This window comes from Numida meleagris, chromosome 1, assembly GCF_002078875.1.
Source record: "Numida meleagris isolate 19003 breed g44 Domestic line chromosome 1, NumMel1.0, whole genome shotgun sequence".
In the NCBI taxonomy this organism is placed as follows: Eukaryota; Metazoa; Chordata; class Aves; order Galliformes; family Numididae; genus Numida; species Numida meleagris.
In genome coordinates this window covers 42,730,824-42,750,392 of record NC_034409.1, presented here as the reverse complement: position 1 = coordinate 42,750,392, position 19,569 = coordinate 42,730,824, and the positions used below count along the sequence as shown (strand labels likewise).

The 19,569-nt window shown below is 36.6% G+C and overlaps 1 protein-coding gene across 11 annotated transcripts in view; it reads right to left on the bottom strand.

Annotated features, from left to right (window-relative positions):
* The window catches only part of NTS (neurotensin), a 35,047-nt gene continuing 16,340 nt past the window's right edge, over window positions 863–19,569 (bottom strand). For 9 of the 11 annotated variants that reach the window (XM_021385338.1, XM_021385332.1, XM_021385339.1 and 6 more), the window contains 4 exons: window positions 17,894–17,971; window positions 14,779–14,840; window positions 8,181–8,405; window positions 863–6,290 (listed from right to left, as the gene is read on the bottom strand). In XM_021385338.1, the coding sequence (XP_021241013.1) occupies window positions 6,144–6,290; window positions 8,181–8,405; window positions 14,779–14,840; window positions 17,894–17,954 (495 nt within the window). In that variant the 5' untranslated portion in view covers window positions 17,955–17,971 and the 3' untranslated portion in view covers window positions 863–6,143. Of the gene's footprint in view, window positions 6,291–8,180; window positions 8,406–14,778; window positions 14,841–17,893; window positions 17,995–18,346; window positions 19,521–19,569 lie in introns of those variants that run through there. The other 2 variants (XM_021385330.1, XM_021385337.1) reach the window with 2 other exon arrangements.

The window sequence follows — 19,569 nt, the reverse complement described above, 5'->3', positions numbered from 1 at the left end:
GAGCCTGAGTTGCAGCAATGAATGAGTCCTGAAGGGGGTACAGCCCATGGGGAGGCTTTGTTTGCTTTTAGTTCTCAATGGTCTCAAATTAATTGATAACTAATTAATATTTCCCAAGTTGAGACTCTTGCTTGTGAAGGTATTTGATGAGCAATCACCCTATCCTGAAGTCATCCCATGAGATTTTTCATAATGTTTTCTCTCCTTGTTCTGTTCAGGAGGGGGAGTGAGAGTGACTGTGTGATGCCTGGCTGCGTACTGGCCTTAAACAACAAGAAAGCTAGACAGAAAGAACACCCAGTTAATATCTTCTCACACTTTTCTGTTAAGACCCTTCTTTATCTGCGTTTTGTTTCCCACTCGCTTGTTCCCTAACAGACCTTTTCAGCCGAACTAACATAGAAATCTGTAAAATCACAAAGTTGAAATATAGATAGATGTGATATTTACTTTAAAAAGAAATTATAATGTTCATAGTTCATCCAGTCTTCACAGAATATTAGCACTTAACTATACTGTAAAAACTACCTTCAGTACATAGAAACTTTTGAGGAAAATGGCATTTAGGTATTCACCAAGGATTTCAGCTTCAAAAGCATCTTCAATGTAGTACTTCAGTGCCTTCTGCATATTAAAGACAGTCATTCAGAAATTTGTGCTGTTATTGACTATTTCTACAGGAAACTGAAAGAGCATCATTACCTTAGTATTATTCAGTTACATATCCCCATAAGTTACACTTTATTTATTGCAAAATTCAGAATAATTTTAATCATCATCCATTTGTGAGTATATACACATATACCTTTTCTCCTCTTCTTTTTATTCTTTTGATTCCTACTTTTTGCACAGAAAAACACAGTTCTGTTCCAAGCCGTTCTTTATTTAAAAGATCAATAAATGAGGTACTAAAGCAACAACTGTGGTATACGTGTTAGACAAATACCCTAGAGGCTTGGTAGTACACAAAAATAATCAAGTGGTTTAACTCATGCAAGAATTGTTAACTATTAAGCAAACTATTTCTAATATATTTTATACACCCACTATAAAATAGGATAATTTTAATCTCCATTTTTTCAAGAGGGTGAATTGGTTTTTAACCACAAGGATTATACACTGAGTTAGCTAAATTGCTTTTACTTACTAATAAAAGGCTTTACAATATTATATTCTGGAACAGTTGTCTTTAAATGCGTAAAAGCATTATGGATTTGAAATTTTTTGTTGGAGGAACCATACCATTTCAGAACAGACAAAATGATTCCCAAGTCACATCACTCCACAAATAACTTTCTTTAAGAAAAAAATGCATGATGTAGCCTATATTTGTCTATGTGTGTGCGTACACATTTATTTTAGACCTTGAGTTAAATACATCTAGGAAAAAATAGCAAATATGTTAATTTCTAAAATAAGATTACAAAAAATCTGCTATGCATCTTGGATTTTTTAGATGGTGAATCAGAAAAATCTGCAATAATGATGACAAGACTGTCTTTTAGAATCTCTCCAATCAAAGATAAGCTTTGCTGATATAAAAAAAAGCATCAGTTTTTAATTCACATACTGTTAAAACTTTGCTAAGCAGCTTAGATACTGGACCGGTGTTCTCATGCTGCTGGCAGACATTTATGGATGCAATATGTAGAATGCCTGAGAAGCCCGTTATGTAGACATAAACTTTGGCTTATTGGCTTGAAAATAGTGCTAGGTTAATACTGCACTGCATCTTTTGAGTCAAAACAACCCAGTACCTGACCCAATAGGACTGTAAATAGACAAATGCTATACCTTGGTAATTTGAGTGCAATTATTTGTAGACCTAACTTTTCCCTCTGTAAGAGGGCCTACGAGGAGTCTTCTGAAACAACATCTGTACATGTGCATTCTCATCTACTTGGAAACAGCTAGTTGGACAAGAAGAAGCTCCTAAAGGCTTTATGCTTCTTAATATCCGACCTCCCTTCAAAAGCTCCTGGATGTTTCCCATGCCATTCCCCAATACTGCTACTTCAGAAGAGTCAGTCTTTCATTTTATTCCAGACCACTGCCTGATTACTGGATCTCTCAGACCCACCAAAGTATCTCAAATCTGGCAATTTCTGAAACCTGATGATCAACATTGTATTTTATGCACGTGTTTTAAAGTGACACCTGCTAGGTTCAAGAGTTGGGTGGAAATTTCAAATTTCAGTAGCAATGAGAAAAAGCAATCAAACATGTTCAGCTCCTTCTGTTTGCAAAACTTAAAAGCTTGATTCATATGTATCTTGGCAATACAGTAAAGGGAAAGAAATAAAAATCATTTGAAACCTATTTATTGCTTTATTTAGAAGTCAGTATAGTTTATGCAGCTTTGCGGATTTCTGCACTCATGGCTTTTGAATGCTTCAGTTTTGTAGTTACTAAAATATAATTTCCCGAGTTCTTGAGGAGATCAGCCCATCTCACCACTTTCTTTGTTTCCTAGACAGAAGGGTAGGATTTTTCACTCTTACTGTCATGTCACAAAAGTCACTGTCCTTTATTTAGAGGGTTCTCTAGACCTGCTGTTTTATGATTGCCTTTAGTCAGTCTAAGGCCAAATTATCATGACTATATTGTGTGTTAGTTAAGAGCAGATCACAATCTATGTAATCTGAAAACTACAACTTTCATCCACTCTGTAGATACCACAGCCACTGAACTCTTACCTAAAACTGATATTACACTGAGGTAAGACCAAAAAAAGATTATATCACAAACAGTGCTCAAGAAAGCTAAAGACTTATCACCACAGAGCGATAAAAAGAGTAACTATTACTCTTTATGTTATTTATTTAAAGAATAAGAAAGATATGTTTCAGAGATGATAAATTATTAGTTTTTCCATGCTTAACTTCTCTTCTATAGGACATTTTTGTATTTATAGAGGATAGCTATTGAAAAACATACCAAATCAAATTAAATCTCAGCTACGTTTAATTCTACATTAGAAATATTTGAGAGTTTTATGCAATTAGTCTGCATGACAATATCTAATATCTGAGGATTATTTGAAATAATTAAATATAAAATTTCTGAAAAAATAGTACCATTATTCATCTGTAGCATCAGCAATGAACTACGTAGGAAAAATATTCTTCTCTATGGAGACAGAGAACACATCTCTTAGTAACTGCCTTTTGGAAAATAAAACTGTCCACATCAAAGAAATTTATTTAAGCCAGTGTGACAATCTGAATAAATGGCCTTCAAAATAATACTTTTAGACATGAGGCAATTTTGAACTTCAGGGAAAAAAAAAGACATTTTGAATTTACAAATCTTTACATCTCATGAGGGCCTCCTCTGTCTTGAAGTCCATTCATTGCCCATTGTTACCGCAAATACAACCCTGTTTTCACAGGCAATACACAACTAGGGCCAACGCTCATACTCTGAGAATATCACTGATAGAATGGGTGTAACAGATACAAATATGCCTACCTGCCTATTTTTTTTTCCTGAATCATCTGAAAAGGAGGGTTAAAGAAAGTTTGCAATTTCACAGCAGTGAGGTTAGCTGGAAGCAGCAATAGCTAAAAAATGAAATTTCAAGGAAATAAAAGTCCTTCAGATGACCATCCCTTTACAGCTCTGTTTATCTGACTTAATCATATGGATTTGGTGTGTTTTCTAACATCTTAATGCTTGCTTTTCACCAGTGACATGAAATGCCGGCATAGACTTTTGCGTCTTTACTGACCATACTACAGTCATGGATATTGTTTCCTCATCTAGTTAAGACTTCGTCTCATTCTGAATGACATTCCTCTGGCAGATCCCTGAACACTTCCATCAAATGCTAGGGATCGATTTAACAATCTACCCTGTCACACTTTAAGACCTGCCTCCCCTCGTGAGACACAATAGCTGACCCTGCATGGATTCACAGTGTGCTGAAAATAACTGGGTTATTTTAAGCCATTTTCAGGCAGTCTCCTGGCTAATCTGTTTACTGTGACTTGCAAGGAGCAAGAACACAGTCAGAGAGTTATTTCCACTAGAAGGGTAGAACATCCTAGGAGATCCATTGCCATCACCTTGAGTATCTAAGTCACCTGTAGAATGAAACACAGATGCTTGTGTTTCTGAAAATTTTAGCATTTTCTCTCAGATGACAATCACATTACTTTATAATACTTTTTAAAACTCTTAATGCTCTTAAAATGAGTACAAACATACCTTGGCAACCTATTTTTTTTTCTGCTCTCTACAAAATAATCATCTGAAGACCATCTAGGGTTTTTTTTCCTCATATTACTTGCAGAAAATTTTTGAACAAGCTCCATTCTGCCTTGTTACTTCAGATCAACAGATAATTTAGAATTTAAGCTAACATAATGGAACTACAGAGCTTGTAGGTTTTAGGAAAGAGGGATGTTCCTCACTTGAGAGCATACCGTGTCTCTAGTCTAATTCTACAACCATTTTATACATAAAATTAAAGAGTATGACTCTACTAGAACCATATTTAAGCAAAGCTCTTAAGTTCATTAAGCATTTAAATCATTGAAACTGTGTTTAAATACTTAGCTGTTTCAAATTATGATTATAGTAACTAGTGTATGCTCAGTTATATCTTGTGAATGCATGCTTTTACTGCCTATTTAATAAATAAACTGATTAATAACATTTGCAGTAAGAAAATAGAATTAGCTTTGGAGTAGTAAAAACAACTATCACAGTTAAAAAAAAATTCTTCTGCATGTATCAAAATTGGTATAACCATTGGTATCGGTATGTTTTTAAATGTGTATCCTTCTATATGTTTAACAATAATTGACAGAAAATCTGACATATGAGAGGATATGGCAATTCCTTGTGTGTTTTCTTCAGGCCATTTGTTGGAACATTCTGAGGAAATATCTCAAACAGAAAACAGGCAGACTTCAAAACCAATGTCTATTCCCGCTTTTTTGTCTCCTGGTTTGAGAATCAAGGCTTCATGGATCATGGACTATCCCATTATTTTAACTGTTGTTTCACTTAGTTCTTTCAGATTGCTTTTTCCAGGCTGGAATCCAGGAGCATGAAATCTCAAATCTGATATAAGGATCAGACACATAGGGCTGGATGGAGTGTGAATTTTGAGGGGTTCTTGAGTACTTACAGGCTGAAAACACCTCTTTTCATGCTGAAATCTTCCCTGTGTCTGTGGAATTCTGAGACTATCTTTACCTGCTGGAAATACTTGTGTTTACAAATTTGTAGGGGGTGGAAAGGAAATGGGATTTCAATAGTAAATTTAAGTTGTTCTTACTTAAAAGTCCTTTTTAAAGTATTTTTCTGAAATTTCTCATACAACTGGATTAGTATACTGACTTTTCCAGTAACACCACAGGAGCATGAATCATGTTTTATTTTTTTGCCTTTATTTTTTTTCCTGAGCATTCATATATTAGGTAAACACTATAAATTATTTTACTGATTTAATAAACTGTTTTCCTTATTTAACCAGTGTTACCCAAGTTCCTGGCTTTGCTCTCAGCAGCACACTTTGTTGAAGTCTCATTACTGTATTTTCTTAAATTATGGCTCTTCAGAGATAAGTTAGGAATAAAGAACTTAAATTCACTTAGAAGCAGGCTATTTAAAGTACAAATTTTGAAATTACCATTTAATAGTGGACCATACTGCCTTCTTTATTTAGATCTAATCCCTAATAACTTATACTGGACAATATATAAAATACTGTGGCAGGTCTGACTACTGTATCATATAAAAACTTTCAAGCCTATACATGTTTGAGGTGTTGCAGTAAGAAATGTTTAAGAATCTCAGATTTATTGATGCTATCAATTTTCTCAGTGTATGACAGTATACTTTCTAAAATAAGAAAAGACTGCTATATTGTTGGAGATATGTTGAAATCTCAATTGTGTACAATACATCATGCTTAGAAACTAGATTTATTTGAAAATGTATTGGTCTGATTAATCTCAAGTAGGAAAAAATCACAATCAAGAAACAGCAATTGCAAAAAAGACACAGTTATGTTATCATCTTGATGATCTTCCATAGTATATTTTCACACAGGTATGATTTTAAAGTTAAGTAAGATAACTATAACACACAGTTACCTATAAACTAAATACACATTGTTTTCCTCTGCTGCATCAGTAATATGAACTTCTCTTGAGTATGTATGGTCTTCTAGCTTTGTTCACATGTAGTTGCCGTTTCAGAATATAGGGATTTTTTCTTTTCATTATTTCCTTTTCTTGGCTTGAATTTTCTAGATCAAAAGCATCTTGCTGAAGTAACTGTAGGATGTAAGAAAAGACAGGATAGTATCATGGCTTTTTTTGTAATGAAAATTGTCAATTCCAAGAGAGTTTTATTTGCCCCAAACTCAGACACTACCCTAAGATTAGGTGACAGATAAGTTAAGTTCTATGGAAGTGATATTTAAATTCCACTGAAACTAATAAAGACCATTGGTTTTGACTACAGAAGAGCTGGTATGTCACTCTGGGACTAAATATGACATAAAGCTTCCTCATCATTGTCACTTACTTATTAGGTTAATTTATCCTAAAAACCTCCTAAAACACCCACTCCTTGCTAATTTCAGATTTTGAGAAAGATTTCTATCACCAAATTCCTACAGCTAAAAATCAAAATGTGTAAAAAGAAAGGAAATAAAGTACAAGAAAGCCAAATATTTCTCCATTACAATATATTACTGTGTTTGAGTTTTATCTGAAGTTTTTAAATTATTTTCTTCAGATTCATTATTGATTTATTAAGATTTCATCCATTCTTTTACCATGTTCGTCCATGGCCAGGCTGAAAGGCATTATGCTAGAAACATTTTTAGACTCACCTCAGTATTTTCCTAAGCAATCAGACTCTGTTAGTCACTTAATTACTTAATAAATGAGTGCTCATCTAAATTCTGTTGATATAAATGGAAAAAACTCATGATTTCAACACAGTTTGGAGTCAGTCCTGGATGAGTAAGACACAAGAACTTGTTTCATTACATAAACTGCTTATTTCAAGCCTTCTTCAATCCTTCTCCCTCTAGCTCTTTCTCCTTCTGTTGTGCCTTAGAAATTTTTGCACTAGATAACCATGTTCCCAGGCTGATATAGAAACATCCTTTTTAAATTTCACATGCAGTACTGTTAGAAGTGGAGCTTTCCAATCACCACAAAAGGTGATACAACTAAAAAATAATGAGCTGTGATTAAGACACAAGCTATGGCATGTGATTGATTCTGTGGTAGCTCCATTTCAACAATAAATGTACTAATGAAGAGTCCTCAGAAAACTTCTGTTTTCAAAGATGCTGCAGTCTTTTTCATGGGTCATCCTAGATGGTACAATGTACTAAGAACCCTAAGCAAACGCAGAGCTGTGATTCAGGAGGCAAAAGGGGATCAGGACTCAGTCAGATTGCCCATGACGTGTGACAGATGAAGAAACTAGGGTTTACTGGAAAGTGGGTAGTGATATTTAAATATGTTTGTTTGGGTTTTTTTTTACAGCGTGAGTAGATTCTGTAAGTGTGCTTATGCAAATGTTACACTAAGGTACATATCACAGGTGGATCACAAAACAATTACTATTTAGGAGTAGCAACTTTCAGGTCTGGAGGGACAATAAATAAGGAATTCCTTTGCTACTAGTTTCCTAGCAATTATAAAATGTTCAGAGTGCCTGGTAAAATTACAGGTATACATGGGCATGTATGTATTTTGAACCCTGCTTGTAAGTGGGCCTTTCAGAAACTATGTAAATTTAGTGATGCTTGAATAAATCTGCAGTAACTTCATGCCTGTTAAGTACATACTAATTTTGTGCTCTGGCTCATTTTCATGTTTATTTCATTCCTTGGAATAGTTACAAAGAGTGGAGAAATTATGTTGTAAAGAATATTTCACATTTGCTCATGTGTCCTCATCCAAAATTGATATTCAGCTCTTCAGAAATTATATTAAGTAACAACTCTTTCACTAAAGAGCCATATTATCAGTATTAAATATTAGAAAATAGCAAAAAGGTAAGGATAGTTTAGACAACGTGACAGGGTGATTTAAGCCAAGAACACCTAAGGTCTAGAGGAACACTTGGGATATGGATTTTAAAAGACAGAGTGTGAGAGTATAACAGTCATTGAAACATGCATTTGTGACACTTTGTTTTACCTCCCAATGCTGAAAGGCTCTGCTGTGGCAAACTTTTTGGAGTTGATATACTGCCAGCATTGCTTCCAAGCTGAAGCCATCCAGAGCAGCAGGGAACTGTCTTCCAGAAATGAGATCCTCGTCATCTACCTCTACTGTTTCTCCCGCTTGGTTGTTCATGTTGTTGATAAGATTGCAGACATTTAGCAGGGTTACTTTCCAGTAAGAAAGTTTTGCTCTGTTTATCTGAAATTACAAATGCATACTACATAATGTAATGTAACTTTTGTTTTGAGTAGTAATGTGTGACATTTAAACATTTTGGAAGGAAGAAGTTTGTTTGTTTGAAGTCCTTTTCATCTGTCCAGCTTTAAGGCAATAATTAAGAGTGCTGAAATTAGGACAACTCCTTTATTAAAAACACCAAGACTGTTTCCCCACTGCCTTACCCCCCAAGTAGACATGCACGATGAAAAAGTAAACTGCTACCAAACCAGAATGGTAGCATTTCATCATAGTCATTCTGCACAGGTGCAAACAAAAACACAAATGGAAATTAATATAATATAAATTCATAGTGTAAATCAGGACAGTGAGTCAGGCCCAGTGGATAAATTCCCAGTGCCAGATTCCAAGCTAGATGCCTGTGGTTAACTAGATGCTCCTCCCCAGTTCAGAACAAATAGCAATCATTTCAAAATTCCCCAAGAAATGGAACAGAGTCCCTGCTTCAGGGCAAGCTGTCTGGTGAAGCTGGATCCAATGTTATGGAATCTGTAAGCCCCAGGGTTTTTGGATACTGGAGAGTCATGAGTGTTAAGAGATGTGAATAAGTTGAGGGGATTGGATGAAGATGGAGTAAAGACAAAACAGAGTTGTGCAAACAATGGATTTGGTGGCTAGACTGAAATACTGAGATCAACTGTGTTTGGGTGGTCCATAATGGAACAGTTCAGAGATGTTACAGAAAGACAGAAATAAAAAGAGAAATGTCACCATAGTTTGATCCAATACTTTACATTATTTAGGAGCAGCTATTTAATTTTAAAACCTTTAAAAAATGATACAAATTTTTACTTTTTACTGGCACTTTTTTGTAAAGTTATTGAAGTAATCTTCCTTATCAATAGAAAAAAATGAAGTGAAAAACCTAATTCCTACCTCATTTACTTTTTTCATTCTCTGTTGTCTTTGCCACTTTCTTGGTTATTATCTATTTATTACTGTAGTATTATTTCTTCTAAATTGTATTCCTCTTAGTGCTGAATATAGACATTAGTTTCGTTCAAGTAGAACCAGTGACACAGCAATCTCCAATCAAAAGTCAAATAGCAAATTCCTGTTTATTAATGGTAATTAATGTCCTTGATGCATATATTAGGATTACACTCTACCTACAAACTGAAATGTTATTTCTTTTTCCTGCATGTGCTAAGTTAAATACAGGCCTTACATTAGTACAGACATTGCCCTTTACTCACCAACAGTGTTAAGTGTGTGGCTAAGGCTTTTACCTAGCTGAACATTAGGTAATCACACAACCTATCGTTTCTTTAAGGAAATCTTCTAACAAAGAGGCATTATATGCAAGACTTGTGCCTGTTTGCAACTATTTTTTTAAGCTAAAAGAAAGAAAACGTAGGTAAGCAAAGAAGAAACTCTCATCACTAACAACAGTAGTTACAAGAAATTCCCTTTTGACCATAATCATTACTTCAGTATACAACTCGTACATGCATGAATTTCAAAATGAGACTAATTTAGCCTTTTTAGTAAAACTGCTATGTTCTTGGATTTCTATTAGGGCTCAGATAAAAAACAGTATTTTGTTTTGAGTCTGAGAAGAAAACTAATCTCAAACCTTATTCAGAAGGTTCTACATTTTTCACCCTGGGCTCGTCTGCTGTCCCATTTGAGTGCTCCACTCAGGCATCTCATTAGCCTAATTATTTGAAAAGTTGTGGCAGGTTCAAAACAAAATTGACATCTTTACAGAATGCCTGATTTAATTAACAAAAGTTAATTTGGCCAAAAAACAACTGTCCACTGAAGTTTGAAAATCTTTGTTTTAAAATATTTGTGAAATGCAAACACAGAGCTTTTCACGCTAAATGAGGAGCCTTTTCCAATGTAATTCCTTCTCCTTGTATATCAAAGAAATATGAACTAGAGCTTCCCCAGCTAAACTGCAATGAAGAACAAAATCCAGGAGCCGTACTGTGTGAGCAAGGGAGAATTCTGAGTTGAAAACAAGACTATTCTGATGGATAGGACTGGAAGAGACAAAGACTAGAGAAATTTATTATGCCTTCCTGCTTAACTTTAAGAATCTTTTTGATCTGAAGTTATTATTTTATGTTACCTTGATGTATGTCTTTTTTTAAGGAACACTTCTCTATATAGTAGCAAAATACTTAAATTGCAGTCTCTATTATGTGCAATTGGTCTTGGCTGCTACTTATGAGGCTAGGAAAAAAATCTTACAGAGCTGTATGCAAGCATACTTTGTTAGTCAAGGGAGTCTAATTCTCATTAATAACATGCATACATCACTTCAAAGTATTTTCACTTGGATACACATGTTTCTGACTTATACTGCTGCCAGCTCCCAGAAAAAGTCTATAAAGCATAAAGAACTTCAGTCAAGAGTGAAATAATTTTTTAACTGAACATGGACCTCTCTAGATCACGTCCAGGATCTTATAATCTACTTCACTATTACAGGAAGTATCACAATCACACAGCTTTGTTTTATAGGTTACAGAAAATCACTAAGGTAAGTATGCTAAAAAAAGACAAACAAAAGCAAAACAAGCAAACAAAAAAAAAAATGCAAAAATACAGTTTTAGATTACTGTAACACAAATGTTCAGGTAGACATTCAATGTGTGAAATATTTTCCACATAGGTCTAAGCAATACCAACTACTGTTGCTTAAGGGATGTTTTGGAACAACACCTACATGAGAGATCAAAGAAATTGTATCTGTCAAGAAGGAATAAATTGTTTTGAAGATTAACTTGAAAAAATCTGGTGGAACAAAAGGGACTGCCATATGAATCAGAATTAAAAATTATTAATGATGAAGAATGCATGAAATGAATATGATACACATATTTCCATTGCTGAACATGCTTCTGAAATATGACTCAGATATATGGTTTCCCATACCTTCTTACATATTGAAAGTGAACACAAAATTGTCTAAGAAACTGAAATAGGCTTGAGAATATTTCCCTCTTTGACAATACCTATTCCTATTAAAACTACAGAGAATATCAAGTGATAACATATATGATATCTTTTCTTCTTTCCATTTCTGGTTGAATGATGCTCCAATACATTTTAATATAGTTTTTGCAGTTTCTGTTTTGTAACGAATACCTCCAAAATGCTAATTAAAATAAAACAACAAAAAATAAAAATATTCAGTTCTCTGCTTATTATTATCTTGCCTTTATCTAGTGAAAGCAAGTGAAAAAGATTCACGACTAAGCAAAACCCAAGGTACTGAACAGCTAGGTAAAACACTTGGACTTAGCTTACAGAATTCCTGAGATATAATGCAGAGGACTGAAGGCTTGCTACAGTGCCTTTTCTGGTGTACTTCATTGTCCTTAGTTTTGTTTAATGATTTCCTCTACACAGAGTAAAACAGGGAGATCACCTGTTTTCCAGCAGTGTTAATGACATACAAGGTATCCAGATAACTTCAGTAATACACTGAGGGACGTGAAATACCAAGAGTATAAACTGTATTACATCAGCTGGTCTGCACTACATAGGTGCTTCAGTGGTTCCTTCTCAGAATAGTAATTGAACTTTGTTCGTAATATAACAGTAGAAATAATAATGAAAATATTTTTTGCCTTTAAGCATGTACGTTACAGCCTAAGTTCTTCTGTGATATATACTAATGCCTATAAACATAATGACTGGTATGCAATAACTGACTCAGGAAGTCAGAAACTCCTAGGCAGCTGCAGCCTCATCTGCCTGACAATAAGGCTAAACTTTCTAAGTATATACAGTTAGGAACAGGCATTCAAGATCAGAAGGTTCAAGATTTCAGAAAATTTAGGTAGATAGTTATCCCAATTGTGTATTCTAGTAATGATAATTCCTTCATACAGACATTTTTTTCTTTTTCTTCCTTGAACTAATAGCATTTCAGTCTTGCTGGAGTTCAAGACATTCTTCATGCAAATGGTGGTTTCATCTGAGCACTAAAGAAGCTGGGAGTAGGCCTATCTTTTTGATTCAAAAGACAGTCAGTAGGTAACTGTTTGCATACTTGTGATACTTCAGGTTGTGTTATCTTACTAAATCTTCCAAAAGACTCCTTGGACTTTATCTTAAAAGAAAGATACATAAAGCTTTTTAGGGTCTAACTTGATCCTTGTATCTTCTTTGAGGTGTAGTAGCAGGGAAAGGTAATAAGATATATTAGAAGCTGAAGACAGTTCATAAAAGCATGAATGTAATTTTTTAAATATGGGGAGGTATTCAGCACGTGGATGACTTTAAAGAGTAGTTTGAAAAAGACCGGCAGACACTTGTCAACAGTCTGTGAAGTCAAAAGAATATGATAAAAAGCATATTTCCATAATATTGCATAGATTTGATACCGTACTTCACAAGTACCTGCTTAGATAGAATTTTTCTGTGAAATATCAGAACCATAAGTGATTCTACTGCATTTTACTGCATTTTTACATCTGGGCTTTCATAAACACTTTTTTATCCTTCTTTTTTCCTTCCATTTTATTGATGAGAACCACTGAGTCTGTTTAAATTGGCTGGATTTCCCTTGCTGTTGATTACCAAGTCAGTGTTAAAGATGATTAATACAATTTAATGGTAATTGCCCTCAACTGGAGCCTAATCTCAGGCACAAAGCCAGTCAGTTATCATACATACCATCCCAAAATTAATCTTTCAAATCAGAACCATGGATTTGTACTAATGAAGATTAAAAACTAGAAGAGGCCAACAAAAAAATGGTAATAATAATTTATTATTTCAGTAATAAATGAAATAATGGTCTATCTCTTGTAGAAGTAGTTTCACACACCTTTTTAGTGGTTCCACTACACCTTTTACTGTCAAGAAAGAGTACATTTTATACTAATTACTTTTAAATAGTGATTTAAAATTCTATCATTTAGAATTAAAATGTCTCCATCATCTATTGTGTCTGTTATCCTCAGGTGTCACTTCACTTGCAGTATATAATCCATAAAGGCATTAAAAAGTAAGTTATATGATGTAAAACAACATGTAGTAGTATATAACAAGCATCTTTGTATTATCAACAGGTGCACTGTATTTGGGCATTTTCAGTTACCTGAAATTATACTCTACGGTAAAAGAGAAGAAAAGATGGAAGTGGAATTTATGGTAACAGTTCCACTCAAATCAGTAGCAGAAATAGAATAGCTGCAGGGTTTTCTCTTCAGGGTATATTATGTTTTGGTGGGCAGAGAAAGAACTATTTAAAGAACATTACAATTTGCCTCCGGAAAATAATCTCTGTTAAATCTTTCTTTACTTTAGAGAAGCCAGTGGCAAACAGGTTTGTTTGGGATCTACCATGCCAGTAATAAACGTGGGAACTTAAGAACTGCCAAACCAGACCAGAACAATGCATGTTCTAGCCTCATTTCTTATCCTGGTTTACTCAAATAATACTGTGAAAAAGCTCACATATAAGAAAACACAGTATATAATTAAGTATTGCAGGCAGGTTTTTTGTTTTTTTTTTACAACTAGTCATTGGCTTATGATTTTTTTTTTAATTTTCATGAAAATCTAATTTTATTTTCTAGTGAATTCAATCACCACTTGAACTTTATAAGAAACAAGAGTTAAATCATTCAACTTTAAGCCTATGAACCTTGTTTCAGAGTTTGTTCTTCAAAATATTGCTGAAGAAACACTAGACATATGTATTTCTTAAATCATTTGTGGAAAATAACAGTGTTCAGAAAGTGTCTGTCAGCCTGTTCAACACATATGTGCAACACTTGCTACTTCGCCTACGTCAGTATGAGCTTGGAACAGAACTTTTGTCTATTTGTTTTAAATAACATGTACATCATTCACAGTCTGGCTACTTGTCAAAGAAATGTCATTTACCAGATTAATAGTTTCACAGTCATGTCCCCATGTTCTTGCACTAAAATTATGATGAAATTCCTAAACCAAAATCAGCATATGTATTAGCAGATTTTGCTTTATGACTATCTTAATTTTATATGCACATAGAAAAAAAGTTCCGCATAAAAATCTCACTTAGTGATTTGACTAAAGGTTAATTTAGCTTTCAACAGATATAATCTTATTGGAAACACATTTCCTCTTATAAATTTATCTCTTTACATGTAACACATTTTTGACAGTTTAATGAAAGTATCAATGTTACACGTGAGGAACACTTTTTTTTGTGTCACATCAACACCTTTAAATTTCCTTTGAACTGAGAAAATCTTACACCAAAGCGATGTCTAGCACTGAACTTTTAGGTCTGGACCATAGGTTATTACTTTGTGCAAAGGCTTTCAGGTTTGTAATGAGAATTCATTTGCTAACCATCAGCTAAAAGAGGAAAAATAATTACCTTTGATGTATACATATTGGTCAGTAAATCTGCTTCTAATGCTTTCATTTCCTCTTCTGAATCTGGGAATAAACCAGTAACATATGTTTAGTATTTCATCATAAATCATGGACATTTGAATTCAGCGAACAAAATATAGACATACAAATGAGTTTTTGGGGGAAAAAACTGTAATAAAAGTGGATTCACAGCAATGTGATCTAATGGGACTACAAGGAGATTTTAGGTACCAAAACTTTATTTTGAAATGGATACTCACTACATTTTAAAGCATGATCAAACTTATTGACATGAATGAAAGAATTCACTGTCCACTGGTAGACAGGTCCATTAATCTTCAGCCATTTCAGTACAAAAACTGGTGCTATTTTCTTCATTCAAAATCAATATGATTTTCATAATTACTACTTGTCACCTCTGCTAACTAACATTTATTTAGCTGCTGTTTTTTGAGAGCAATTACAATGTTTCTCAACTTGGATCTTCAAGGTGTTTTTAAACGGTGACCATCAAATTCATGCAAAGTCACTGTGTCTCCACTACAGTCCAATGGGACATAAGCCATTCCTCTGGAAACCCAACGAACACTTCTTTGCTGAAAGGCTATGCTCAGATCTATTAGACTGTCTCTGACCTAGTCTGCTCTCACACAATAGCTGTCTATTCACCAAGCCATCAGAGTGACCATCTTCTATGCCTGATGTGATCTCAGCACAGTACAGCAAAGGCGAGATCAGTAGTCTCAGTACTTAATCACCTTTATGCTTATCACTTGCTAAGGAAGCAGCTTTCTGAAACATTTTTGGGTTTTACTTCCTTCATAGCTGAAGAAACAGAGCATCTCCTAAAAAAAGTGAGATCAGATAGTATCACCAAGCTCTTTGTCTCCTCAGACATTTCCACCAGCTGTGTTTCTGTTAGAAGTTTTTAATAGAAGTTAGTATTATTTCCTAAGCAATCACACTTTGCATAGTCATACTGCTTCCCATTCGTATTAAAGTCAAAAATGTCTGTGCTTTGTATCTGCCTTCCTCTGTAGTGATGCTGATGTTCAGCTTTGTATTACTAGTACACTACACTTACTCTTTTTACTTAAAAATTGTTACTGAAAATATTGATAAAGACTGGATTGCAGTATTGCAGTATGCCACTAGCAACTCCTCTCTAGCCTAATGCATTCCAGCCCTTTCAGCACTACTTGTTTTCATCATTAGCTAACCCCTCTATAGCTTCACCAGTAGATGAAGTTCTTTCTGCTGGCAGCACACCATCACCTCAGCTGAATTTTGACTACTGATAGCAACAGCTCTTGCAAAGGGGTGAGGAGTGCATGTGTGACAGCATCGTGATTTGTTGTGTTCTGGGGCAATAAAATGACTAGCATCTGGTTAGGACCCTGTAAATGCTATATAGAACTGAATATAGCTTCCCCACCACCAAGGGTGGGAAGACAGATGCAGAAGTGGAAAGCTTGCTGAATAGGTGAGTATTAAGAAACATTTTGATTGAGAAAATAAGTCTGGACGACATTACTTAGGAGGCTGTTTATACAGCAAAGATTGAAACAAAGCCTGGAGGACAAGGGAGCACATCCAGACAATTCAGGAGTGAAAGAGACAGATGATGGGTAAAAGCATAAAAAGAGCAAACTCTCAAGAGAGCAGTCTGGTTACAGATTATTGTTTCAATCTGAGGAAAATCACACACTCTGCTCTCTTTTTGATGCTTACCTTATTATTGATACGAAATACAGCTTCTTTTTATATATTTATATTCTACAGAAATATTTGTCTTCTACTGGAACACACTTTCCCCTGAGAGCAAACATTTTCAAAAGAAAACTAAAATGACTGATCATTTTCCTAATGACTTAATTGTCTACATTAGTAAAAAAATGATTTGGCTTTTCAATACAAACTTCTCTGTGACATTTCTCATTTAAATGTAATTCCAAATTTTCAAGCAAATGGACCATCATGTTAGTTACACATACAATTTTGCTTCTTTTTATATGAATATATTTTAATTTCCACTGGAATCTTTCAGTGTTTTATGAATTTTAAACTGCCTCACTGAAAACATTAGTCATGTCTTTGCTTAAAAAGCTACATATATGCAGAGAAAACAATTAACGTTTAGCCCTGTCCTCAAGAACACCAGCACTATAAAGCAGACAAAATGATTATGCTTAGACCATGACAAAATACAGATTTTACATGTGTTACATTTTTCTTCTTTGGGGGAATGTTCACTGGAAACTTGCATTCAAAATGAGGAATTCTGAGCCCTCCTGGATACTGCAGCTGAAAAAGGAATCTACTTGTCAATGTACTCCTTAGGTTTTGTGGAGTTTTAAGTAACAGTAATTTGTACACCAGTGAGATTGGATTTTGAAGCCTATTCTGCTACATATCTGTCGCTACACACCTGTTACACTGCCACTATTTTTTTTGTCATAAACTGATGATCTAAATGACACACACTTAGCTATGTCACTTCCCAAATGAGCTGGCGGTACATTTTCATATATAACTCTATTTTTTAAGTTTCTAAATCAACAGATCTTGGAGCAGAAATGCACTTATGTCTAACTTCCTATTGTGCGATCAGCATCTTTGTGACCAGTATTTTTTGTCATTTCGGAACAGTTACTAGTGATTTTTTTCCCAGAAGTCTAAAACTGTACTTCAGCTACTAAAAAGTGACTGCAGTACGTATACAGTCATGCTGGTTTGGACTTTGACAGAAGGAAAAAGAAAACACAGTATGATAGTTTGGTAATACCTGGGATCAAAAATCACAAATGAATCAACATAATTAATGGACAGTCTACATCGATGTTTCTCAGTGACCACTCTACACTAACAACCATGGTCGTGATGCTGCCGAGGGGAACGGCTTGCAGGTAGGGAGAAAGTTATGAGTGATGGAAAATGTGATGCTGGACAGAGCCCAATCTCAGTGGGAACCAGGGGCGGCCGCAGAGCACAGCCGCGTCAGCCCGAGGTGAGCGCACCTCGCCCCGTTCGGTCCCGCTCGAGGCTGCGGGAGCGGCCGGCCGCGTGGTGCTGCCCGCGGCTCGGAGGCTCGGGGCGCAGGGCGCGGCGGAGCTTACCTGAGCAGAAGCTGCAGGAGGCCAAGGCCAGCAGCACCACGCACACCAGCTGGGCTCTCATCCTTGCCGCGCCGCCCTCTAGAAAGTAAAGTCCATAAATCCTGGGGAGAGACGGAAAGAGAGACAGACAGACAGACAGACAGAGCGCCGCCGCTCCGCGTCTCAGTACGCGCACTGGCTGGCGGCCGCAGGCACCAGACGGGGGACCCGGACCGTTCCCCAACTATATAAGCCTAGGGGTGATGTCACGGCGGTGCCGCCATCGCCTCATGATGAAGCGCCCTCCCCCCTCCTCCTCGGTCTGCCCCCCCTCCTCCTTCTTCCCCCCCGCTCCCCCTGCCCCTCTCCGCCGCTTCGCGCCCGCCGCCGCTGACGCCACCTCCCGCCTGACGCACGCGGAGTCCCGCGGGGCGCGCAACGGGGCGCGCAGCATCCCCAGTCCCTCCCACGCACCCGAGCGCTCGTATCCTGGCAGCGACCTGCACGCCGAGCTCGACAAGCCCCTATCTAGAGATATGATAATTCTTAATGAAAAGAAAAAGTTTCCGCAGTTGCTCGGACACCTGCGCGTGCGATGCGCCGGGTCACGGGCTGCGCAGAGACGCGAGCACCTCGTGCGGCCGTCGCGGGATGCCCTTTGTCGTCTCGTTTGGCTTTCCCCGCAGCGAGGGGGAACAGGGGGGGAGACAGCGGGTAACAGAAACAAATGAAGTCTGTGAGAGCTCCCTGAAGACATTTATTAAGGTGTAGGTGTTCTGCTTGAATTTCACAACATTGTTAAGACAACCCACTGAAAGAGGGCTCCGCGGACAGCGCCCGGAGGACAATAGTGCAAAAACCGCTGGGCACCGCGGGACGAAGCGGAGGCAGCGCGGGGCGGGTGGCAGCGAGGGGCTGGGGGCTGTCACGGACTGTCCCGCTCTGTCCTCTGCCTCCTAGAGACCGGCCGTAAAAAAAAATAAAAGGCACGGAAATGATCTGAAGTAGAGGGTAGGGCAGGTTAATCTTTAACGTGGAGTGTGCGAATGAAAAGCTGAAGGCTGGCATCAGCCTCCATCGCGGCGCTGCTCGTAGTGTGATTTGTCTGAGATACAGACAAATGCTCCATCTGTTGAACGGAGATATTACAATGCAGAACACTTTGGTCTCTGAATACACTTAAGGATGGATGCACATGCCATATATAGCAGGAACACACTGGTAGAATTCTGCTAGCGTGAATGTTCTCTACACTACTGAAAGTTTCCTTTGAAATACAAACACTGATGGGTGCCTCTGTCCTCTTCTACCTTCTATGCCTGCCTGTGCCACTATACAGATACCTCAGAAACAAAACCTGCAGAAATTTCAAAACCTTGCCGTGGGGAAGACCTGGTGGGAAGAGTTCAATTAATCAAATTCCTTCTTCCCCGAATCAACTTTTGTAGTAGGATAAAATTTAATTTTTTAAGTTGTTTTGGTTTGTAGGTGCATAAATGGATGGAAAAATACAGCTGAGTACATTAGCTCTGCTTTTTGCATACTGTTGGGAACCAATTTTCTGCCTTACTAAAAAGGAAAGAGAAAGAAAGAAGAAGGAAGGAAGGAAGGAAGGAAGGTCTGAGGAAGGAAAGGAGGGAGGGAGGGAGGGAGGAAAAGAAAGAAAGAAAGAAAAGAGGAAGAAAGAAAGAAAGGAA